Source organism: Lytechinus pictus, chromosome 1 (genome assembly GCF_037042905.1).
Source record: "Lytechinus pictus isolate F3 Inbred chromosome 1, Lp3.0, whole genome shotgun sequence".
Classification (NCBI taxonomy): Eukaryota; Metazoa; Echinodermata; class Echinoidea; order Temnopleuroida; family Toxopneustidae; genus Lytechinus; species Lytechinus pictus.
The window spans coordinates 16,032,443-16,058,558 of NC_087245.1; the positions used below are offsets into that span (position 1 = coordinate 16,032,443).

Here is a 26,116-nt window from a genome sequence, read left to right on the forward strand (position 1 = left end):
GAATATGGTATTGACTGTAATGGCCTTTTGTCTACCCCCCCCCCCAGCATGTCATTTATTCAAAAGAAATACAAGATTCATTTATGGTATGGCAAAATACATAATACATCTGGAAAAAGTGTACATTCTATGAAAATATTTATTACGCCACAGAACACATTTTTCAAAATCATGAATAGGGTCTTTTTTCTTACAATGAAGTAAACGCACTCTTGGTGTAAAAAAATAAAAAAAAAGTATAAGATTTCACTTCCCTGATTTAATATTTACCTTAATTAAAATTATGACGATTGCCACATTGGTCTAACAGGCATGCAGACTGATCTCAAATTCCCACATTTTTAGCGATTTATGTTTATTTCATTGCATTTAAAGATATTCCATAACCATAAAATACACAGGATTCTCAAGCACTTCTGTAGATGTAGTTACTGTCTAAGCCTCACTTTAGAAGCTAACCTTTGTCACTTTTTAAAAAAATTCGAAGGGGAATGCAAGAAAAAAAGCCAGAGCATGTATGGGGTCAATGATAATTTTGCACCAAAGTGTTCCCCTGCCATTCAATCGGTGTGTCAAGGATAGTCACACTGGGGTTCAACTATTAAGGGATCAACTTGGATCTTCATTAAGTTTGGTCTACAATTTAAAGAGAGGGGTTCTTGAATGCCCCCTTTCGGTGATCACATTAAGATAACTGAATGGTAGTTTTGTATAGTGGCGTAATATTTGAGGGGCACAACATGGCGCCTGTGTAAAAAAAATATATAGGTCTCTTTGGATCTAAAGTCTAGTTTTGAGTTATATATTTCATATTATATTATAATTATGTCATATTTTACATCCTTTCCTTTACTATTCTTTCGTTTCCTCTTTCCTCTTGATTGATAGGCTCACCTATGCCCCGCCCCCAATAAACACACACACACATTCAATTGAGATGTTTTGGGGCGTTTAGCACTAATCATTGTTTAATGATGAGCTAAATACACTTACACACAAAGTACATTTGCAAGGAATACATGTACATTCATTATTATTATCGAAATCCTTTCCATTTTGTACTTTTAGGCTTATCGGGGTTCGATTAGATAAGATGTCTATCCTTATCTGAGCAATAAAAGAAACGTGCAGTTTCTTATGAAAAATCACACCTCTTATCAAACTGATCTGTCCCTTTAGGAAGGGGCCTGTTTTTAATAAAATATAGGCATACCAAAATAGATCTGCATGTATTGACTAAAACGTCTTCTTTAATCAATTGTATTTTCGATAAGAAACAGAGAGTAATAAAAATGAAGAAAGTATTGCATCAAGCCTCCAGTCTGGTAAGAAATCCATACTGGTGGTCCACCAAGGCTGTCCTCATTATAACGTCACTCGATGCTCGTTATCGGATTAGCTGATGGTAAGTCAAATGAAACAAATTTCAAATCTCTCCCTTTTTCATGTTTTTGGACGTGGGGGTAATGGTTTCTTTATGCCCCTCCTCAATCCAGGCCCATTATAGGTCATTACATGCCACTTATTTCGGGAGAGTGCGATGTTTATCTCGCTCGTTACCGTATTAGTGGCGAAGTGGGGGTTCTTTGCAAGTTCAGAAAGAATAGCCCCCCTTGCGGATGGTGAGAGAAAATAAATTGTTGTTACACCTTGCTTTTGATAAAGTGTCGGGAACCCTTACTCATTCGCATCTCTTTACAATGTCATTTTGGAAATAGCTTTGGGTCCGGGAGCCAGTTTATTCTATCGTTGGATTGAACGGCTTTTCGTTTTTTTGTTGCTGTTGGGGGGGGGGGGTGAGTGGACTGGGGTAATTTTCATGCCAAGTGGCTCTTGTGCAAATAATTTTCATGAAATTACAAGCATCGCGTGGAGCGTTGTGGCCCAGTGGATTAGTCTTCTGACTTTGAAACAGAGGGTAGTGGGTTCGAATCCCAGCCATGGCGTAATTTCCTTCAGCAAGAAGCAAGAAATTCATCCACATTGTGCTGCACTCAACCCAGGTGAGGTGAATGGGTACCTGGAAGGAATTTATTCCTTGAAATGCCACCGCGCTGTAAAAGGCTGCGGGGCTAAAGCCAGGGTAATAATATCCAAGTCCTTTGGAAGCGCATATAGGGACGTTATGACATAATGTGATATGCGCTATACAAGAACTGCGTTATTATTATTATTATCGCAGCCTCTAACATTATTATGGTTGATATTCTTTAGTAATGCTAATGCGTAGTCCAATGCTGGGGCTTCTCCGGGATGTTCTGATAGGGGGGGGGGCGGTGTGCCAATTCGACTTCAACCCCCTCCCCTTCAAAAAAATGATAGAATAATGAATAGGCAAGTATATAAAGATGAATAGTAAACATACAAGTTCAATGGGTCACGGGTCGTGTGGTCCAATGGTTAGAGCATTGGACTCATAATCGCAAGGTTGTGAGTTCGAATCCCCACTTTGATAAAAAAAGACCCAAGAGTAATGACTGTCGTCTGTAACGTCAGCCACTATGACTGATTAACCTGGACGTAAATTATTTTTGTTCCTATAGGTAATTGGTTATATATACCAGCTTGGCGGTTTACCAGCAAAAGTTGTCCTATAGTTCCTATACGGGAGTTACCAGAAACAGAAACAGATTGATAACACTGTCTTATACAGATAGTAATAAATGACTGGGTTTATTTTTTCCTTTATACTTGAACTAAAATGAGTGAAGTTGGCATGCTAAGTTTACTTCACGATATTACACTCTGAGATGAACGTTAAGTAAAGCAGCGTCAATTATCGTATATATTGATATTAAAAGTCACGACTGAAGTTTGCCAATCAAAGATGTAAATACGAGGTATATAGGGGTTATTCAAAACAGGAGCACAAAGCAACCGCCGGTAACATCGAGAAATCTAACGATCCCATTACAAGGTTTAAACACCCTCGTTTTATAAAATGTAGGTATTACAATAACGAGCCCATTGAAAATGTAATTACGTTTGACTAATATCTCATAACGGATTAGTGTGGAGTGCAATAGACATCTTCCGACAGTATCAACATTTGAGGGTATTTTGCAATTCGCTTGAGATTTGAATGGTATGTAGGCTATTTAAACAAGCTGAGAAGATATACATCTTGATTGTAAACGATACTTGAACATTTCTCAAGAGGCCGTAGTAGAAATGCATACTGGGAAATGGAATGGTCTATGGGGATTGAGAGTGTAGGGAGCATTGAAGGGCAATGTTTTGAAGATGAAAAGGAGTGACTTGTACAATGGAAATGTGATTTGATATTTTAGCGGAAATGAAAAGGAGGTGAAAGATATGTTTTTCTTATTTAAAAAAAACTATGGAGATAACTCAGGGTCGTTTATTAATATTATTATTATTATTATTTTTTTTTTTTTTTGGGGGGGGGGGGCTTTTTCTGCGGGGGTGGGGGCATAATGAAAGACGTTAGCGTGAGGATGATCGAGTGAAGTATTGATGATGGATGAAACTAAAATAGGATAGCGTGATTTTAGTCGGATTAGAAGGGAAGAAAACAAAGAAAACAATTAAACTTAAAAAGGTTGAAGAAGAGAGAAGAAGGGGAGAAAGATTTATGTCAGAACGAACAGAGGAATAAACATGAAAAAGTGAAACAAAAAAAAAGAAAAGAAAAGGAAGAAAATTGTCAAGAACTTCCATAAAAATTGAGTTTCCTGTAAATTTCCTGAATGAATTCAAATTTAAACAAACCTCCATCGGTTAAAATTTATTAATAGCTCTACATTTTAGCGTCCTTGCATAACCTGACAATATCAAGAAGAGTTATCTTCTAAAAGGACAACAAACATTGCTTTGAAACTATTAAATACATAACTAAGTTATCGAGACGAATTTCCTGAATTGTAGGATTGGTATTAATCAAATCGGGCTCCGAATATTTTCCCGTCCTTAAGCAAGTTTAAGGCGGGGTAACGGAAATGCCAATGATGAATGTTTATTAATCCAATACCAAACTGTACGTAAATAAAGTAAGTAACGATGCGAAAATAAGCATTACGCCTTTTACGACTTTTCATAAATATCATTCCACTATTTTGATCTGAAGGGGAAGCATAACAAATATTGCTTTTTATCTTTATTTTCCCATAGAATGGATGAGAGCATTGAACTTTTAGATAGATGAGTCATCAAAATATAAACTTTCTGCCGTGTAGGGATAGCTGTTATGTGATAACGAAGACGATTTCACCCAAATTTCCATTTCATTAAGACAATGTCTTAAACTTTACAAAGTTTATGCACAGAATATTACGATTTCGAAAGAGTGCAATACACTTCACAATTTTATTAAGTTCCAAGTAATATTGATATTTCGCATCCAAGATGTTTAAACGTGTATCAAATGTTGTTATCCATTTCAGCTCACTTTATGCCCCATTTGTTATATTCAGTTGTTTAACGTCTTCGAAAATAATATTTGTCCAAATTAAATTCAATTGTGTACATCTTGATTTTGTTGCTGTTTTAAGTATTCTCAAGCAAAATTACCTTTTGAAAATGTAATCTTTAATTTCATTTACATAAAAGCCTAAATCCGTACGGGCAAGGCAATATTGATCACCACTGGCGTACAAATGGGGGGGGGGGGATTAGGACGCTTGCCCCCTTAACTTTTCATGACCAAGAAAAAAAAGAAAAGGAAATACAGAAGGGGGGAAATGATATCATTTTCTGAATATTATGTCAAAATCTATCACAAAATTGGATTTTTATTATAAAAAAATGTCGAAAATTTGCTCGCTCGCTTCACTTGCAACTTTTTTTTTTACCCGATATCTGGTCAACTAAAATTTTGGGGCTCATTATGCCACTGCTGTTCACAAATGAAAGATCTCGAGGATCTTCAACTGTAAGCATTTTTTTTTACTTTTCACTAGTCATTTGAAACATTGATTTTTCATCTGCATTTGATATTGAATTGAAAGACCTCGTATGAGGAATTAAAAATTCATTGTTGTCGGAGTTGACTGTAATAAATATCATTTGAAGTTGAAAGAACACCGAACAAGTTTTCACGGAAAGAAGCTAAACTCCAGCTGGCGCTATTGTCGGCTGTCTTCTGTGACATTGTTAAGCATTCCTAAAACAAATTAATGATATAAAGCCATGAATTTTTCACAATGGGATAACATTCTTTAGTAAAAAAAATTGTAAAAATAAAAACTGTCCATGACCTGATAAATAACAACCATAATAATAATAAAAATAGTAATGTTAGATTTAATAAGCGCACAATAATCAATACTTAATTCTCTACGCGCTTTACAATAAAATATAGTAAACTTAACCTATACCATCTATAGGAGCTACAACAATAACTAAAGAGTCTAAATGACAAAATAGCATATATATAATATTATGAATTTGGAAAGGTGGGCCTTTAAAGTGCTCTTAAACTGACAAAAGGGAAGTTATACTTCTTATTGCTAAGGGCAGAGAATTCCAAAGTGCTGGTGCTGAAGATACAAATGTTTGATTACCATAGGTGGGTAAAGTAAGTGGATGTACTGTAAGGAGATGTTGTGAAGAGGATCGAAGTGTACGTACTGGATTGTGCCTATGAATCAAGTTTGAGATGTAGAATGGAGCAAGATCATAGAATTTTAAATTCAACACGTGTAACAACAGGAAGCCAGTGAAGTTTCTACAGGATAGGACGGTGTGATCGGATCTCTTGATCGAGCACCAACTATCAACCTCGCAGCCGTATTCTGAATTCTCTGTACCCTAAGCAATTCCTTTTTTTTAAAGGCCATGCTGCATCCTGTCACGCGCAAGTATTTCATTTATGTCTATTAAAACATCACAAGTTCTGGTTTATAAGGTTATCACTTTCGGATACATAATTTTTTTTTTATTATCAATTTGGGGGATAACAAAATGGCATGTCCCTTGGTAAACGTAGAGGACGCCATTGTGTTTTAAACACACTGGCATGTCAGGAATTACAGTTTCATATGACAGGCCGGTCATGCCATAAGCCGTCATTCATTCACTCACTCGAGCATGCCGAGTGAGTGATTGATTTGTGCATATCTTCCCATCACTCACTTGGGAGAGTGAGTGAGTGAACAGTTATATCCAATTAGAGAGCTAAAATCGTTATCGAGACCGCCTCACTGAAATGGTTGTACATCCAATCGAATGGATGTACAACCACTCGAGTGAACGTACAACCACTCGAGTGAACGTACAACCACTCGAGTGAATGTACAACCACTCGAGTGAACGTACAACCACTCGAGTGAACGTACAACCACTCGAGTGAACGTACAACCACTCGAGTGAACGTACAACCACTCGAGTGAATGTACAACCACTCGAATGGATGTACAACCACTCGAATGGATGTACAACCACTCGAGTGAACGTACAACCACTCGAGTGAACGTACAACCACTCGAGTGAACGTACAACCACTCGAGTGAACGTACAACCACTCGAGTGAATGTACAACCACTCGAATGGATGTACAACCACTCGAGTGAACGTACAACCACTCGAGTGAACGTACAACCACTCGAGTGAATGTACAACCACTTCAGTGACGGGGGTCTCGATAACGATTCTAGCTCTCTGATTTGATAAAACTGTTCACTCACTCATTCTCCCGAGTGAGTGGTGGTAAAATACGTACAAATCATTCACTCACTCGAGTGAGTGAATGAATGACGGCTTATGGCATGAACGGCCCGTCATAGTTTCACCGGTACAGGTAGTCTGCAGGCACAGACCCTGATTGAAACTTTTATCAGCAAGTGTGTCTCCACGCAAAGACTATAGCACATACAAAACTTGCTGTTTCAATTCGAGGGCCTTCAGTACACAAGGCATGAGTAGGCTGTATATTCAGACCCTTAACTCGAGTGAAGGGTTTGCACAACAGACTAGGGTACAGGCGTCTTCGACCGTTTTATTTTAAAGTGATACTATATCCCATCAATTTTATTTCAAATAAATGAGTGCCATTTTATTCATTTTTTATTATTTCCCTTCTTAAACAATCATTTTTTTGTATGAGTTGCTCACGAATACTTTTTTTTAATCTGCAAAGTCCAAAAGCACATCATAGTAAGCAATTTGAACCTAAAAATTTATCATTTATTTCGAAGATGTCTTTTGGTAATTGTAAATGTATAATAGTGCAACGAACACGTGCGCTGTAAGTTGAATACTTTTTTTTTCTTATCAAACAATAATAATTCTCAGGTATATATTGAGGTATTGGAGCTTCCAAAAGGACCATGGTACATTTAAAAAAATGATCATAGGTCAAGTTCGCCCTAACGAAAAGTTTGTGGTAAAATATCAGAAAAAAAAAATCTAAATGATATTGGTTATGGTTTGAGAAAATCAGAGATAAAACAAATTATTACAACTTAATTTATTTTATTTGCAACGTCATAAACCGCAGCTGCCTCATATGGTATGCAATATGAAATGCATGAATTTCATTTTTTAATGGTTCGTGATGGTAATTCTTTTTTTCTGTTAAGATACTGAAGGGACAGTATTTTATTTATTATTATTTTTTTTAAGGAAATGACATTGGTACATAGAAAGGTTTTGCACATGACGTCACAAAAAATACACTTCTCATAACTTTTTGATATTTGAAAGATTTCCCTCAAACCTTTGACAATATTTATCATTATTATTTCTGCTACTTTTGCAATAAACTCTTTGTCAGGGTGAACTTGCCCTTACAAAGATTCAAGCGTGGTCACGCAATTCATTTTTGCTACATTTATTTAGATGCATATGACAAATCTCTGATATTTTCATCAAAAGCGTTTTTGTAATTCCGATTGCAAAATGATCCACCAAAGAGGGCGACTGTCATGATTCTTTCATTTTCTTACATGTATTTTACCATTTTGTGAGGAATTAAATCTACAATCAATATTGCTTACAAAAAAAAGAGTATAAGTATAACTGAACAGCCGAGAATTGCAAATTTTACTGTCAACTCATCACCACACGGTATAGATCTTAGAGCGAGACATGGCAAGCAACTCCTGGATGAGGAATGATAAATCATAACAGAACTGATTGATCACCAACAGATGAGGTACTGTTACCATATTTCCTTTGTTTTTTTATTTTGTTATTATTTTTGATAAAAATTGACAGCTGGGAAAGATGAATATTTTGAAAGATGCAAGAAATACTTTAAAATTGATCGTGGTATTACAAGAGATTGATTGGGGTAAAGTCATAACACACCTTGACTAAATCATCGATGGACAGTGATGAATAGAAACAAGATTTCATAGTAACTACATGGTACTTATGCTTTGTTTTTAGGGAAACAAAAATGAGCTAGATTTAAGATTATATTATATTTGTTTTAGAAATGCAAGTTGCTGTGAATCTTTTTTTTTCTAGAGTTAGTAATGATCTGTTTGAAGATCAGTTTTGTCATTGTGGGGGAAAATGCTCTATGGAATACATGCAAGGGGGTTATATTAAGTTGGTTGGGGAAAAAGTTAATTCTTCATATATTGCTGTTTAAATTGTAGTTGAAATGATATTGTTGAATATTTCATTATGCTGTTCTTCTTCGTTGGTTTCTAAACTACGAAGGAAGATCGAGTTGATAGGATATCAAAACTTCTGAAAGAACAAAACTACCCCTCTTTCATGATTACTTGGTAGTGACAATACTTAAAAGCAAATTTTTTAAACGGAATGTTATAAGAGAAAGAATGTATTTCAACGAATTAGTAAAGACAGACAAGAGTGCAGGTATAATATATTGTAATTTTCAGAATGGTTACCCTGATTTTATTACGTAACTGAATAATTACTTCATTTTGTAAAAGGGCTTCTTTTCTGACCCACGGTATGATCAGGGATTGGAAACTTCCAACCCAATTCAGAATACGTCAGGGGCAGTGTTTTATTTTAAGCATGTTAGGTTAGTTTATTTCTGGGGACAACATTCTTTCACAACATATCTGGGGCTTTGGCATTCCTACAGTGATGTTATTGCATGGTGAATAATAAAAGAACTGGCATGTCTTCGGAATGAATGAGGACAAAAAATCATTAAGATAAGAAAAGGAATATCTTTGTCAAATACTTTTGAAGTAGACGCTGGAATGACAAAATAAAAACTACCTTCCGAAAAAACACAAAAGATTTGCGAGTTTTGGTTGACAAGTTGTGTTAAGTAAATCATGTTGCCTCGTTTGGAATTGTTCTTGATTTTCATAAAACCAGTGCTTCCACTTTTCAAAATGGAACTTTTTTGGAATTTACTCTGAAAGTTCCAGGAATTTTACAGAATATCCTGGAATTTTCCGAATTTTCTCCAGTCTTTCATAAGTTATAATTTTCTACTTTACACACAAAAAATGAAAAATAGGGCCCAGTGTCGTAATTTAGACAAAATTTTGAGGGGCGAAACATGACATAACGGGCAAAGTTTATAAAGAGTTGCGAGCGAGCGAAGCTCGCGAGTAAAAATTTTGACATTTTAATAAAAAAGATCAAATTTTGTGATAGATTTTAACATACTATTCAGAACATAATATCATTCCCGAAAATGATAACTTCCTGGAAAACTTCTTGGAATTAAGTTCTTACTTCTTGGAATTTCCTGGATTCCAGGAAAAATGGAAGCACTGCATAAAACGGAAGTGAGGTATTTAGTTATTTAAAAATAGGAGAAGGAAACAAAGTCGAATTCGTAAAATGTAGAACCCTGGTTTAGGCGAGGTAATGTGCTATACAGTGCGTATCAATAAAAACGGGACAGTTTTGAAAAGTCTATCAAAATTTTGTTTCAAATTATGATGTCTATATTTTGATGTTAGTAGATGCTTTGATGTCTTATCTTTCAAGTGCCATCTTAAAAGATGAATTTTTTTCATGCTTGAGCGAACACGAAACGTTTTTGTGAGGGGTTAAAAAAAGTTGCGCCAAATGGCATAAACTATTGATCATCAGACTTCTTGCGAATTGCTGATTCTTTATGTTCTGTTGGAAAAAAATCTGAATCTAATCAGCAAACTTTCACATATTTTTTTCATTATATTTGTCATAATTTTCGAATTATGCTCTAAAAATCCATTTACAAATGCATTCATTTACTTGATTTGTTCTGGTTTTTTTAAATATGGTATCTTTTAGCAGTGAATGTTTTTTTTTTCATTAGTAAAATGTAAAAAATTGTCAACCCAAGTAAGGGGATTCGCATTATAAATAGGAGGGATTGTTACTTAATAAAATCTTTTTATTATGTGCTGCAAAGGCTATGATGCCTTTGAAAGACATTCTGTTGGAATTAACATTGTCCTGTCAAGCACACAATTTAACATGCTCTAGGAATCAATGTCCCCTTGACCATGTTGACAATTTGATTCATATCTTTCAAAGGCACCATAAACTTTGTTGCACATAATAAAAGGATATGACTAAATTACAAGCTTTCCCATTAATAACAGAAATCTCCTTGCTTAGGTTGACAAAAAGTTCTTTTTTCTTACTTATCAAAGAATATTCAATCCTAATAGATGACATATTTAAATGAAACAAGGTGGTTTGCGAACCATGAGTCTCGACTGATTTCGCGATGATTAAAATAGGCAATATAATCTTTTGACTCCGAGATGACCTTTGACCCCAACATCCTCATGGATACACATAGTATTACCCAAGTGTCATATGTGCCAAATATGAAAATAATTGATGCAGAAATAAAGAAACGAGAGCAAGTTTAACAAAAACTTCAAAAAAGGATGGAAATGACCACATATCATTTGGTCTTTTGACCCTTCGATCTCATCATTCTCATGAACACATGATATTACCCAAGGATCATATTTACCAAGTATGAACATAATTGATGCAGAAATAAAGAAATGAGAGCAAGTTGAAAAACAAGTGGAATGCCTCTGGCCGTCTCACCTGCATCACGCGATTCAATATAGCAGCAGTGCTGATTTTGAAAACTACTATAACTCGCACAAGATGTTCAGTGATACTTGGTTACTCTTATTTCCACGTTTTATGAACTAGACCAATACACTTATAGAGATATGATGGCAATTCAACAAATACCCCCAACGTGGCCAAAGTTCTTTGACCTTACATGACCTTTGACCTTGATCATGTGACCTGAAACTCGCACAGGATGTTCAGTGATACTTGATTACTCTTATGTTAAAGTTTTATGAACTAGACCAACACACTTTCAAATTTATGGCTGTAATTCAACAAATACCCCAATTTGGCCAAAGTTCATTGACCCTAAATGACCTTTGACCTTGATCATGTGACCTGAAACTTGCACAGAATGTTCAGTAATACTTGATTACTATTATGTCCACGTTTCATGAATCAGATCCATAAACTTTCAAAGTTATGATGGTAATTCAACAGATACCCCCAATTCGGCCAAAGTTCATTGACCCTAAATGACCTTTGACCTTGGTCATGTGACATGAAACTCAGGCAGGATGTTCAGTAATACTTGATTAACCTTATGGCCAAGTTTCATGAACTAGGTCCATATACTTTCTAAGTTATGCTGTCATTTCAAAAACTTAACCTCAGGTTAAGATTTGGTGTTGACGCCACCGCCGCCGCCGCCGTCGCCGCCGCCGTCGGAAAAGCGGCGCCTATAGTCTCACTCTGCTATGCAGGTGAGACAAAAACTAGCAAGAAGTCTAATGATCAATATTTTTTAATTTTATGCCATTTGGCGCAAGCCTTTTTTTAACCCCTGACAAAAACGTTTCGTGTTCACTAAAGCATGAACAAAACTAATTTTTTAGAAATGGTATTTGAAAGATAAGACTTCAGAGCATGTGTTAACTTCAAAATATAGACATCATAATTTGAAACAAAATTTTGATAGACTTTTTAAAACTGTCCAGTCTTTTTATATGCACTGTTGTATAGCTATGACGTGACTGTTTTCATCAACTTTGATCGGTCCGCGGAGGTTGGTGGCGAGAGTTCAAGTTTTTTATTATGATTTATTTATTTATTTTAATTGACCTCATCTCTGGGTTCTCGGGACAATCGGAGCAGACTTGGCGTGGTTTACAGTGGTCAACTGAATGATTTGGATAATATACCCGTAATTATTTCATTATTTATGATATCATCAATGACGCGCGTACGTCTTCTCGGCTCTGATTAGCCCGGGAAAGCAGGAATACGAGAGTATATCGTTTGAGACCTATACCGTGTTTACACTTGATCGGCTTTTGGTTCAGAACCAAAAGCTGATGCAGGATCGGCTTTTGGTTTGCGTTTACACGTTGTTGCAGCTCGCGGTTCAGAACCGCGAGCCGATGCAAAAACCTGAAATGATACGCACACCAACAATATACGTCATAATAAAGACAACGCTGGATCAGTGCGCTTACAATTACGTCACAATGGTAAAGTAAATGAAATGCGCACAAATTGCCGGTGCAGAATCGGCTTTCTGTTTACACGTAGTAAAAAAGCCGATTCTGCATCGGCTCGCGGTTCTGAACCTACTACTTTGGTGGTGCAAATTGCCGGTTCTGAACCGCGAGCCGCTGCAAGTTACTCGCGTTTACACGCTATGAAAAAGCCAATGCTGCATCGGCTCGCGGTTCAGAACCGCGAGCCGATTCAAAAGCCGATTAAGTGTGAACACGGTACTAGTCACTAGCTTCTTGCGGTCAGAGGATGTACATGGCTGGTCAACTTGGGGTGGATGAATGGTCAGACGGCTCGGGAACGAGCTGTACTTTTTAAACAGGGCTCGTCACTAGCTGGTCTTAAGTTATTTTTATGAGCATTAAGAGGTTTCCAGCAGACAGAAATTACATGTAAATCTTGTAACTGATGTTTTTCCACTCTTTTCGCATCAATGGGGAATAAGGAAATTGACTTCTTCTTAAATTGATAGTAAAGTATGTTGAATAGTTAGATTGCATACAAAATTTTGAGACTTAAAGAATGATATGGAGAGGAAGAAAGCCACAATTATAAAGATTTTTGTGCTTGATTTTACAAATTATGGAAAATGGCCATGGAATATTAAAAAAAAATTGTGCTCTCTGTCCTATTGAATGCGAAATTTTTAGAGGGCTGGCATATTTATCAAATAAATGTTAACGCCAATTGTTAGGATATAAAAAGGAAAATAGCTAGTTATTCAAATAGAAGAAGTAAATCAGTTTTGTCGAACACGCAAAAATATACATAGAGAGAGACTTATTGGTGGGTTTTCTAGATGTAATTAATGTGTGGCAAAAGCGGCATCCTTTACAAAAAAAGAATTTACTTAAAAAAAAAAATAATCCCTTTGTTCAGAGCAGATTAGATTATATTTTTATCTCAAAATTAGAAAAGTACGTGAAAAGTTCAGACCTTTTACCCTCTATCACTCCTGACCTAGCCTTTAAACAAGGCCCTGTATCTGTAATGATATTTATATCACATACCTACCGACTGGGAAAACAAATATTCGCAAAAACCGAGTGGGTGCCACTGATATGATTTCGAGCTCAATTTGCTTTGGATTTCTTATTTTAACCACTGTTTCCGAATCGGAATCGCTACCTGAGAGGTAGTGGCCAACCAGCGAGCAGCCACAGAAGCGAACAAACCCAGTCCCATGACGTCATAGACACCGTCGCGACGCACAGTGGGCCAGGAGAGAGCAAAAGTGCGCCAAAACTGGTTTTTGGTCATGAAACAAATTTTGTTTTTTTCATGTTCTAAGCAAAGATAAGAACCTGTAGAATGCCTCCGTACAATATTTCTCCATTAAATTGAATATTAGTTGCCCATTTTTATTCAATGTTACCGGAAAATGACTCTTTACGGCTACCGCATGTGTAAATGACACGTTTTAGATATTTCACTGTTTTAACAAAACGGATTGCTTAATTTATTTCTAATTCACGGTGCTCTTTGATGAATAATTGTTTGAAGTGATCAAAGATTTTAAAGATAAAATGATAATCCCTTCAGAGGCAATTTTGGACGAAACCATTTGACAATGGGGGTGTTTTAGCATTTTTTTTTTTCATGAGCATTTCTTTTACAAATTGCTGCCGATTGCTGCGCTGTAGATACCATGGCGGTCTTTGTTATAGTTCATGCTTTACACTGATACCAAATTTAGCTGCATATACGTGCATTTTCTGGAGATATAACAAATTTTCCAACCACATGTTCGCCGTATTTATCACAAAAATCGGTCCAAGTTACTGTCCCATTATGCGCGTGCATGCCGAACGTTGCGGGTGACATTAAACATCAAACTCCCCGTCGCGTTCTGGGAGAGAGAGAGAGAGAGAGGGGGGGGGGGGGTGTCTGGCTCAAGTGTGTGGCTCTTGTGACTGGTGTCTGCCTTTAAAATATTTTCGTTAAACATATGTAAAGGCAAGCTTTCATTTCCAATTCCACTAACTATATAATAATACATGTAACGCAACTTCATTTTGATGCCAAACTGTTCCATCCCGTGTTCCATATCTGAAATGCTGTCACACTGAGAAGATTAATTCTTAAGGTAAGGTTCCCGGGTAAGATTATATATTTGGTTTGTTGTTCATAAAACCAAGTAGAGGCTACTGTATATCGCTATAACACACATGACTAGGGATGTGATAGGTCTCTCGCAGTTTTCTGACAAAATATGAAAATGTGTATAGGACACAGATGGGATATACGTGGGCTATATTACATGTATAAATTGCGTTATCATTATTAGTATTTATCCCACAAAAGGGTTTGTAACTTCACATACACGTATGAATTCGTTTATCTCTTGGCTCATTCTAAATTTGCCATAATTGTTGGTATCGATCAAGAAGGAAGTGTATATTATCATTTCAATGATTGTTTGGTTTATGATTCTCATTGACTTTATATGTATTCCACAGGCTAATGGTAACAGGTGACATTGTGATTAGTAGCAAGTTTTTAAGAGTACAACAATCACAGTCTCTTCCCCCTGATGTTCAAAGTATGCTAAAAAGATCCTCTCACCAAAGACATAATAGTTGTTGAGATAGTAGAGAGAGACTCTGATTCGGAATAACTTTGTATACGCCGTTCTTGGTAGGCCTTGTAGGGCCTTGTACTGATTAACCTGCATAGGACCCGGCCTCTATTCACTGGAATCATTATTTTAAAGATTTCACTGTCCACTTCTGGTATCAATCCATTTTAATTTGTGTAGGTGTGGTTAATCATTGTACACAGGGAATAAAAAACTCCTTTTCATTTTTTTTTACAATTTCACTTTGAATTTTACAATTCCGGATTCATGGTAGGACGCCCTCTTTAAGCGATACTCAAGTCACCAATTGAATTATTTGTACCCCGAGCCCAGACTTTTCTGGTTTGGTTGCCTGTTTGTGTGTTTGCTGTTTGCTGATATGCTTAATTATTGCTGAAATTTATCTAAAACTAGTTTCTGAAAATTTGAAACTTATTGTAGAATTAGAAACATGTAATTTCTGCTCAAATGTTAACAGCCAATCAGAAAGCAGTGTTTTACCGACGTCATCAATATTTGAAAATACTTTTATTGAATTCTACGGGTGAAATTACCCCTATCTACCAAATTTAATCATACAAATGTGTGAAAAATGGGTTTTGGCGCACTTTGGGTTCATTCTGGCCCACTGTGCGACGGTGAGAGTTGGCGCATCGGCCTCATCTGCATGCTCATTAATAATTCATATTTACGTCTTAAGTTTGCGAAACCTTTGTATTTAGCTATACCCTGTTTATGTTTTTTTACGTGATATGGAAAGTATTAATGCTTGTTGTCGTGTGGAATTTGTTTTGACAGAAATATTGCACTTCTGGGAAAAATATAAACCCATCTGAAACCGTATGGCTTAATTAAATCTGTGTTCGGTCCATGGTTTAAATTAAAAGTTCCCCTTATAAAACGCTTTATTTGATTTAGACGCGAGGCAAAAGAAAGGGTAAACAGGTAAATGTAATTATCTAATAATTCTTCCGACGAAATTCAATATATCATAAAATAAAAGTTGCTTTATTTTATTTCCATCGTTAAAAACTACCCTCTGCCCCCCCCCCCCCCCATAGAAATGCATGCGCAGTTACTGGTCTTTCTTTATGGGAACCCTGAGTAAGCACGGAAGGAAGAGGGAAAATTGGGAAATGCAGAAGAGAAATGAGGAAAAAGGGTGAAGGGAAGGGAGAGAAAGAACTGGGAGTTATGGTACAGAGGGTGAGGGAGCGAGGGGCCAAGGAGAAATAGTGATAGGAGGCAGGATAGATAAGAGAGAGAGGGTGGAAGGTTACGGTTATAGTTGAAGAACAGGGAGTGCCGGAAGGAGAGAGGGGGTTAGACAGAGTTGAGGGGGGTCAGTGAGGTAGAGGATGAGTGTGGGGGAAGAAATGGAGACATACAGGGGAAATAGAGTGATAGAGGGGAAAATAAAGGGAATGGTGAGACAGACATGACAGAGAGAGAGGTATAAAGAAAGCAGGGGCTTACAGATTGGGTGTGGGGCTTGGGGGTCTCCCCCCCCCCCAGGAAAGAAATACATTTGCAGGGCTACCGCGCGATCTATGTGTAGCCTATTGACGAAACTCGTAAGAACTTATATGCCTACGATATATCACATGATATATGAGTAAAGGCAAATGGGACCATGGCACATGCAATGAAACAGTAAAGTGAACAGCTTATTACAGTACACCATACACTTTCATACGAATTTTCAGTAGATCTGTTTTGGGGCTATTATCAACCTTTATATTATGTCATACATGCCGCCGTACTTTCTGAATTTTATGCACAATGTGTAGGAATCCATTCTTGCACGTACGAACAATCAACAATAATGGGATTTTTTTTCATTTCTATATTAATGAGGTAAAACTAAGCAAAATAAAAATAATCAAAAGAAAAGCGTAACAATTTCTCTCTCTCTTTTGTGTGTGTGTGTGTGGGGGGGGGGGGGTGTATATTGCCATAAAACGAACCTAACTTTCAAAAATAACGTTGTAGATAATCATTATATAGATTCCTAGAGTAAATTTCTCCTTGCCAATTTTGCTGTATCTTTAGCATCATCAGAGGTTAAAAGCTTTATAAAGGACTGTTTGCTGAGTCGAAAGAACGTGTTCTCCCTGTTATATTCAAACACGTGCATTATCATACAAACAATTTGCCTTTAATCATCGTTGTTTATATCATACGTGTTGTTTTCAGCTTCTCGGCTGTTGTAATTAAACATGCCCCATATCTGACCATGCGAGAGTCTAATATTTAAACGCTAACCATTTTACTTTAAACTTTATTCCCACATAGGCGATACGTGCCCAGAAATTGCCCCCATTCCGTTCCTTAACAAGGGAAGAAGTGAAAAATGCTCAGTTATTTTGTTAAGACAGAAATTCAATAAAATAAGTTATTAAATAATATCTCACCTAAAATTTGGTCGATGCACTTACCATGTTGACGAAAAATGGTATATTGTAATTCAATTTTACAGTAGGTTTTAATGGAATGGCAAGCAGAGATACGATGGTTATAAACTGGAACATTTTTAGACATACCCCTTTCTCTATTCGAGAGCTGGAGTGATTTAAAACACATATACGGGCTGTCTATATACAATACCCGTATCAGTGTTTAATTGTTCGTAACGGCGTCATCTCACGAGGAAATTATCTTTATTATTAATCACGTGGAGCCTTCTCTGTATGCTGGTTTAGTCAGTAATGTACGCAATTCATCCTTATGGTGGTAAGCTTATTTTACTCTTTGTAATTCAAACAATGTGACCTTATCGTTTATTGTCTGTAAGCTTAAGTCCATGCGTCTTCCGCTCTTTTTCATCCTACTTCTGCTCCTACTCTTCTTCTTCTTCTTCTTCTTTTTCTTCTTCGTCGTCGTCTTCTTCTGCTTCTTCTTCTTCGTCTCCTCCTCCTTCTTCTTCTTCTTCTGGAAATAAGTTTGAACGGCATCTTTTAGGAATTACTATTTCTGTCTTTCATTATTTTATGAAATATTTATTTTCACTTTTAGTCATTTTTCTTTGCTCGTTCATGGTCTATTCCCTCATCTTTCAAATTGCCAGTTTTTCTTTTTGGTCTCTAATTTCCAAAACATTAAGTGAAATTTATAACATTAAAGAACTCCAAATCCAATCGATGTCAGGTTATTTTGAATTTGATCGCTCTTGCAGTCGGTTGCGATGGTGTGACTGCCAGAAAATTACACTAATTCATTTCAGATCATTTCAATGTCGTTCATGCATTATTCCTCAGTTGATGTGCAATTCATCGCAGGGTTATAGTTGTTAAAAAGTAATAGATTCAGCATATCTACCTCACAATTTGTTTTTTTTTAACTGATCTCGGATAACCTGTTCCGGGCCTCGTTAGTAATGATTTTTGTATGTTCACGCGATATTGGTAATTCAATAATTAGATTTATAGCTAAATTGACGTTAGCTGGGTGTTAGGTCTTCCAGGAGGCATTTCGTTGAAGGGAGGGGCAGATGACAACACCGTGTCAAAAATTGTGCAATGTTCTTCAGTTTCTTGGACGTGCCTGTGCCATCCGGAGTACTCATGATTTGACACTCAGATATAAGGAAGTGGTTATTGCATTTTTCCTTATTTTAGGAACAACACGTTTTTCTCTCTCATAAATTCTTAATTGTTTGTTCGACTTTCCGTGTACCCTATTTGTTGAAATCCGCCAACCGCCTCGCTCCAAATTGGTATTTGAGGTGATATGATACCTGCATCATCACCAATGTTCTCTAGTCAAGTATAATGTTGTTATTATTCATGATTTTCACACGATACCCAGTTCTTTACCACTATCGATGTGAAGTGATCACATCGGAAGGAGAGGAAATAAAAACAATACAACATAATTATAATGATTATGTTTATGCTTGTTCTTTCAGATCTCATAGTTGCTGTGCATAAAAGCATTGCAGTTTCTCTCCTGATCAGGAATTTAGAGATTAACAACTTCAGACTTTATATCATTTGAAACTTAAAGAAATATTCTGTTAGCATGGAGAGAATGAACTTTGTTTAGCAGTAACAAAATATGACTGCTGGATTACTACACGTAAATGATATATTTCTCGCATTAATCTCAAAAGGATAAGGATACATTCATCAACAAATATCTGTGTGAAACTACACAAAATGGATGTCACTTCGACCATGACAATGATACACTTGAGCACCATCGTGGATTGGAACCAAACAGCTATCGTTAGAATTGAATGGTCATGGAAGCAGATCAACTGGTCCTATTCTGAAATACTTCACCTATGCTCTGCTGTCCTTGGGATAGTTGGTAACCTGATGGTTATACTGGCACTCCGCGAGCGGCGCGCGGCTGGACGTTCGACAGATACCTTGATGAGCGCTCTAGCCTTTGCGGACTTCATGACGTCCCTTTTCACCATCCCTGTGCCATCCGCGTCAACAGTTCCGGACTCTCCTCTGGGGCAGTTGTACTGCAAGATGACCCTACCCGGGTTCTTTCTCTTCGTCGCTGCAACAGCATCAAGCTACATCCTCATGGCGATATCTGTAGAAAGGTTCCTTGCTGTTGTGTACCCTCTGCAGTTCAACCAACTCATGGCCCGGAAGCAGATGCTTGCCATCGTGATATCAGCCATCTGGATCATTTCGTTTCTGGTCTACGGCATCTTCATCGCTACTGCGGTGATCGCCAACCCCATGACACACACCTGCACCTTGTACTTCCCTACTGTTGCTGCTAAGGTGACGTTCGGATACTTCATGTTCATCTACCGCTTCGTCCTACCTGTCCTGGTGATGTTAGTTACGCAGGTGTTCATTGCCTACAAGCTCCATCGCCACTCCGTTCAGTTCCGAGGACAAGAAGCTGTGTCCTTCCACATCAAGGCCAGAAATCGCGTCCTGAAGCTTATGTCAATCGTTATCATTGTTTTCGTCATTACTTGGGGTCCGGGACAGGTCAGTTTCTTTCTCTTCACCATCGGCATACTGCCACCATCTTATATCGGTGGTCCTTTGCACAAGTTCATCATCGTTTTCACCACTTACAATTCGTGCATGAATCCAGTCATTTACATAGTGTGGTTCCCGGAATTTCGACTAGCCCTGAGAAAGATGTTCACGTGCCAGCCTTCGACAGACGGCCAATCCGAGGAAGCAAAAATAGAAACCAAAACTGATTCTGTGGATGTCTCCAGGCGTGCCTCAAACATATCAAATAATATTTAGATTAATCTTTGCGATAGTCATAATAGTGGGAAAAGTGGCACTTCGGCTAGATCATCGAGAATGAAAATGATTACATGAAATAATATTAAATCGGAAATTACAAACGCTGGAAATATTGTTTTAACAAAATTGACTCACTGTCAAAAACTGTTTTTGATAATTTAAAGAGTTTCATAATTATTCATTTTTCATTTCGAATATGAAAGACAGAATTACAATACGTGTCGAGTTGTAACGATTCTCCTCCATATTCAGCACTTAATCTCTTTATTTCTATGCATTCATTTTCTCAAAAAGGTTCCATTGTAAATTGTTTTAAATTGTTGCAACATATATATTAACGATTTTGTTGAACTTTGGTTCATAACACAAAAAACAGAAAATAACGAAGAGTTACCTCGAAATTTTCGGCTGCTAACTGCAACCTTCGTCAGCGATGTGACCCGATTTGACCTTAGTGACGTAATGGTCGATGATCGGGTCGTAGACATTCGGAAGCTAGTATCGCCCCCCCCCCGTCTCTGTTGAGAGAAGGTCTGAACGCCCGGATGTAGATGGCCTCTTTCACACCTCTCGAGAAGTACCGCGGCTCCCTGTCCGGCACTTGTACCTTGTTGATGTCAACACGATGACCAGGGGATTCGATGTGGATGTGCTGAGATACCTCGGAGGAAGTGGAGCTAGGGCGTCGATGTTCAAGGAATCTTGTCCTAAGGGAACGTTCTGTTTCTCCTATATAAGATTCCTGACATAAACCCTTAGTCGTCTGTCCTTGACAAGGAATCAAATAAATAGGACCGGTGATATCCTTCTTCTCTGTCTTATCTTTCGGCGCAACCAAGTACTGTCTAAGAGTCCTTGTTGGTTTGTAGCACACCCTAATGCCAAATTGACTGAAATTCCTACGAAGGGCTTCCGATAATCCTTTAACGTACGGAAGTACAATCTGTCCTTTGGGTGGCTTGGGGTTGTCCTTTCTAGGCGGAGACTTTCCTTTAGCTGAGTTATCGATCTTGTTGAAGACCCAACTAGGATAACCGCACTTGGAGAGAGCCCGTTTAACGTGCGCTTTTTCCTTAGAAACGGTGACTGGATCTGTGATAACCGCTTCCGCTCGATGGAAAAGAGTCTTGATCACACCAAGCTTATGTTCAAGTGGGTGATTAGAGGAAAAGTTCAGGTATTGGTCGGTGTGCGTAGGTTTACGGTAAACTTTGATATCCAAGTTGCCGTCTGGTTGAATAACCGTCAAAGTGTCAAGAAATGCCAGCGACCGTCCTTCCTCACCTTCAGTGGTGAATTGCATGTCCGGATCAATCAAGTTCAGATGATCAGTAAATTCCTGTGAGAATTCTTTCTTGAGTTTAGTGTGTGTATCATCAACATATCGAAACCACCATATTGGAGGATGAGGTGCTGACTCAAGAGCTAATTGTTCAAAATGTTCCATGTACAGATTACAAACAATGGGGGAAATTGGCGATCCCATCGCTGCTCCATGGATCTGCTGATAATATATGCCATTGTGAACAAAATAAGTACATCGCAGGCAAACCTCCAACAGTTTACAATGTGGTCCACTGATAAGCGAGTCCTATCTTTCCAAGTGTTCACGCTCTGAAGTTTGGATTGGATAATCTTCAGGGCCTTGTCAATAGGAACTGAAGTGAAAGGAGCTGTCACGTCATATGATCTCAGTTCCTCGTCTTCCTCAACACGCGCATTCTTAATACATTCAGCAAAAGATTGAGAATCAGTTACATGGTGACAAGTTTGACCAACTAAAGGTGACAGAATGTAGGCAAGATGCTTGGCACAGATATATGTAATTGATCCAATACTACTTACAATCGGTCGAAGTGGAATGTTCGGTTTATGGATTTTAGGGAGACCATAAAACTAAGGAGGGGTATCTGTAGTTGGGTATAACCTGCTCTCAACAGAGACGGGGGGGGGGGGGCGATACAAGCTTCCGAATGTCTACGACCCGATCATCGACCATTACGTCACTAAGGTTAAATCGGGTCACATCGCTGACGAAGGTTGCAGTTAGCAGCCGAAAATTTCGAGGTAACTCTTCGTTATTTTCTGTTTTTTGTGTTGTGAACCAAAGTTCAACAAAATCGTTATCTTTTACCAACACAGATGAACTTTCATGATCGTAACATATATATTAGTTTATTACATCATGGTAGGGTCCATGATTACATACACACGTTATTGCATGGTGGAATGGGACACTGCATAGATATACAACATGATGCACAAATATTTTGTTAGTTAAAAGTAAGAAAGAAGGCTAGAAAATATATCACTCAATTTCAGAACACTGTGATTTGAAAGTTCATTGAATACTAACATGGACGGAGACGTTAATTAGTGTATAGTGAATGAGAGGTAAGAGAGTAAAATCGTGAAAAGAGGAATATCAAAGAGAGAGGGGCGCAGCTCCTTGGTACTAACATGGACCAACTAGTATATAGGTCCATGGTACTTACATGACTAATGAGCTGTGTTTCACATGGTTTCACAAGTCTGATCGTCACTTATTCAGATTTTTTAAATGTAATGATAATATAAACATGATTCGTAACTGACATCAAGAATGTTTACTTAGAAAAATACAAACAATAAGAAATATTAAAAGGGTGGAAAAGGAAGGAGAATGGGTCTGGGTCATCATGGGCATATGGGGATTACTTTGAATTGCCTTTGTGCGTGGTTTTTATTCTAGCAAGCATATCCAAATATTGGAATACCGTTGAATCGTAAATCTCAGACTGAATGTCGATTTTACACCTTCACTCCTTAAGAACATTTGAAGCAGAAGAGAGAGAGGTTCTTAAAGCATTAACATTACTTCACGTTACTGGTTACACCACTTGTCGTTACCCTAAGGTGAAGCTTTCGGTAGCCTTTCCAATTCTCCCGTCAGACTGTTATAATGATAATACTGTATTCCTTGATCCCTCGTACATTCTAAAATAGGTGGTTGGGCAATAAGCAAAACAAATTAAGCAAGCTAAGTGCCAAGAAGTGGTAGCTATAGAATATGGGATTTAAATGTTGATCACTTTGTATTAAAATGAACTTTGATAGTGCGGGGTCGTTTCTTAAGGATGCTGGTTAAGTTAAGAGTAACTTTAAGAACAACTGGTGATTTTCTTATGGTAAATTATATTCACCATTAAGTGTTCATTGATGATTATTTTGCGCGAAAGAAAAGCGCACCAGTCGTTCTTAAAAGTCGCTCTTAACTTACGAACAGATTTATGAAACAACCGCCAGGCGACCCGAAACATTCAAGTGAAGTAATACACGTACGAATTGCTTGAATAGTATGTTGCATGTGAGTGCGAGCGGAGGGAGGGGGGGGGGGTGTTGAGACATTGCATTATCGGCTCTAAAAACTGAAAAGGTAAACCAGCAATTGATAGGTTTGAGAAGTGACAACCTTTTCTAAATGTTGCATTTACCACTTTAAATGGTTCGACCCATCATTTAAATTGTTTGATTCAGAATTCCATGCTATGACTATAAACAAAATGACAGATATCGGGACTAGACTTTGAACTGGACCTACTATATCACTGCTCGTCAGTCACTCGAAAGCAACTAAGCACTTTGACAAGTGCCTCAACCGAGGAACTCGAACGTCGACATAAGTATCTTGCACGGGATCTTGCACTTCGATTGATTGATAGTTTTCTTTTCATTAAAAAGCTCACTAGACAGCTAGAAAGATGGCAGAACTAGACGAAACTACAGACTAAGGTAATAACAAATGTTATTTTCGACGATGACAAAAATGAACATCGAAAAACAATCACAAATAGTAACTTGAAATTAAAAAAAAAAAATTAACGTTGCATTAGTTAATAGAAAATAAAAAGGTCCCTGTCTTATAGGTAAAACTATTGTGGTAATATAAGTACATTAAAATGAATGAGCCACTTAGTCATTACCATCAATATTTCCGTAAAAGTCTGTGATTCACATTACTTGAGCCTGTCATAGTTTTACGGTCAAAGATTTATAATGTGAATCAATACGAAAACACTTTAGAATGACATGTTGACATCTTTGTCTCCATATTTTGCTAACTTTCAAACTTTAACTGAGGGTAAGGAGGTAATTCACCCCCAACGACCACCCTGTAATGAACCTTACGTAATATTTTCAAACAAAAGAAAATATATTTTTTTTATCAGGGAAGAAAGTAATGACACCCATTTGTTTATTTCTTTTTAGCTGGTATATCAGATATCGACGAAAGTAAATTATCACGATTGAAGTTCAATTTCGGCTAGCATAGGGCTTCTTATCGACTTTTGCGCATATTGAAGAGTTCATGATGACACCTGTGTAAGATACTCATTTGTAGGTTAATAGGATGATATACATGATTGAAAAGAAATACAAAGAAGTTGGATCCTTTCTTCACTACTTTTGAAAAGGCGAAGGGAATATTACGTATAACGTTCCATTAAAAGAAATAAATCCAATAGACAATATATATATATATATATAATAACAAAAGGCATTTATATATATATATATATATATATATATATATATATATATATATATATATATATATATATATATATATGTATATACATTCCTTGAATAAAATAAAACTTCCTCCTCTGCTTTACCTATATAGGTTCGAAAGTATAGCTGATTTATCCCGCCCCCGCAAAGTCAAAGTGTAGATACATCGATGAATTGAAGTATGAATACAAGACCGAATACCCGATCTTTCCAGATAAGTCATTCTCTATTCATTGAGCACGTCCATCTTATATGATCAGCATCAACTTCGTTTTCAGTTTCGTAATTGAATATGAGATAACGTTATCAATAAGACATCTAACTATACTCTTCGGATTAATAGAACGTATGCCACTTTCCAGAAGTGTATTAATGATCTGACTCTTCGTATAGTCATGATTACCGGAGGAACTGGATGACAATAATTATCTGGGTCTCGTAATTACCATGATTGCTCAAGGATGTGCCTCAAAACGCAAACTGATGAGCCGCTATAGTTTCTAACATGAAACGATGATGTTCTTCAAGATGGTTGATAATTCGTTCAAACCCAGAAGAAGCAGTTGATCACGCTGATTTATTTTAGCATTCTCTACCGACAATAAAGACCCATGAGTAAAGGACAACATTTATAATTATTACACATGTTATTGTTATTAGAACTCTGAAGCTGTCTAAAAAGACAAGACATATTTTGATTTTCTTTAGTGTCTTAAATTTTCAAAGGTTATTTGACAGTTTTATAATCATCAGGCATTTCTATGATTGAATCGGGTCGGAAGATAAACGAAATTTGCTAAGAACCAGACCGGGGGTGATTTTCAGTTCATAATAATAATATTATTATAATAACGTCATATTTTACCCAGGGTAGCCCCTTCAGTTCTGAAAACTGTTCTCCCAGCAGGCTCTTCTTACCATAATAGTGTTATCATTACCCCGGCTTTAGCACTGCTACCTTGATCGGGCGCTCGAGCATTCAAGGAATCTCTTTCTACCGGGTACCCATTCACCTCACCTGGGTCGAGTGCAGCACAATGTGAGTAAATTTCTTGCTGAAGGAAAACACGCCATGGCCTGGATTTGAACCCACGAAAGACGAGAGTCGTAATCACTTGACCACCATTGGACGTCTTCATTCCTAGGCTGTGCGATCAATGGGTGTAATTATGTTTCATTGTTCTAAATTTTCATAATCATTATCTGATTTTCAATATAACATTGGCGGTTGAAAGTGAACTAAAACTTCACCAAGTGTGCGATTGCTATCAAAGTTATATAGAAA

At 37.2% G+C, this 26,116-nt stretch overlaps 2 protein-coding genes across 2 annotated transcripts; one reads left to right on the forward strand and one right to left on the reverse strand.

Moving 5' to 3' along the window:
* Positions 1-19,203: 19,203 nt before the first annotated feature.
* LOC135153734 (allatostatin-A receptor-like) lies at positions 19,204-20,568 on the forward strand. Its single transcript, XM_064097871.1, has one exon. It carries the CDS (start codon positions 19,204-19,206, stop codon positions 20,275-20,277), a length of 1,074 nt encoding a protein of 357 aa, XP_063953941.1. The 3' UTR covers positions 20,278-20,568.
* A 163-nt stretch (positions 20,569-20,731) lies between these two features.
* LOC135153767 (uncharacterized) lies at positions 20,732-21,727 on the reverse strand. The gene has a single exon (XM_064097915.1). It carries the CDS (start codon positions 21,725-21,727, stop codon positions 20,732-20,734), a length of 996 nt encoding a protein of 331 aa, XP_063953985.1.
* Positions 21,728-26,116: the final 4,389 nt, after the last annotated feature.

Bases quoted from the DNA above. Each gene is read 5' to 3' on its own strand.
- LOC135153734 (XM_064097871.1), top strand. From the start codon at position 19,204: ATGGATGTCACTTCGACCATGACAATGATACACTTGAGCACCATCGTG.
- LOC135153767 (XM_064097915.1), bottom strand. From the start codon at position 21,727: ATGGAACATTTTGAACAATTAGCTCTTGAGTCAGCACCTCATCCTCCA.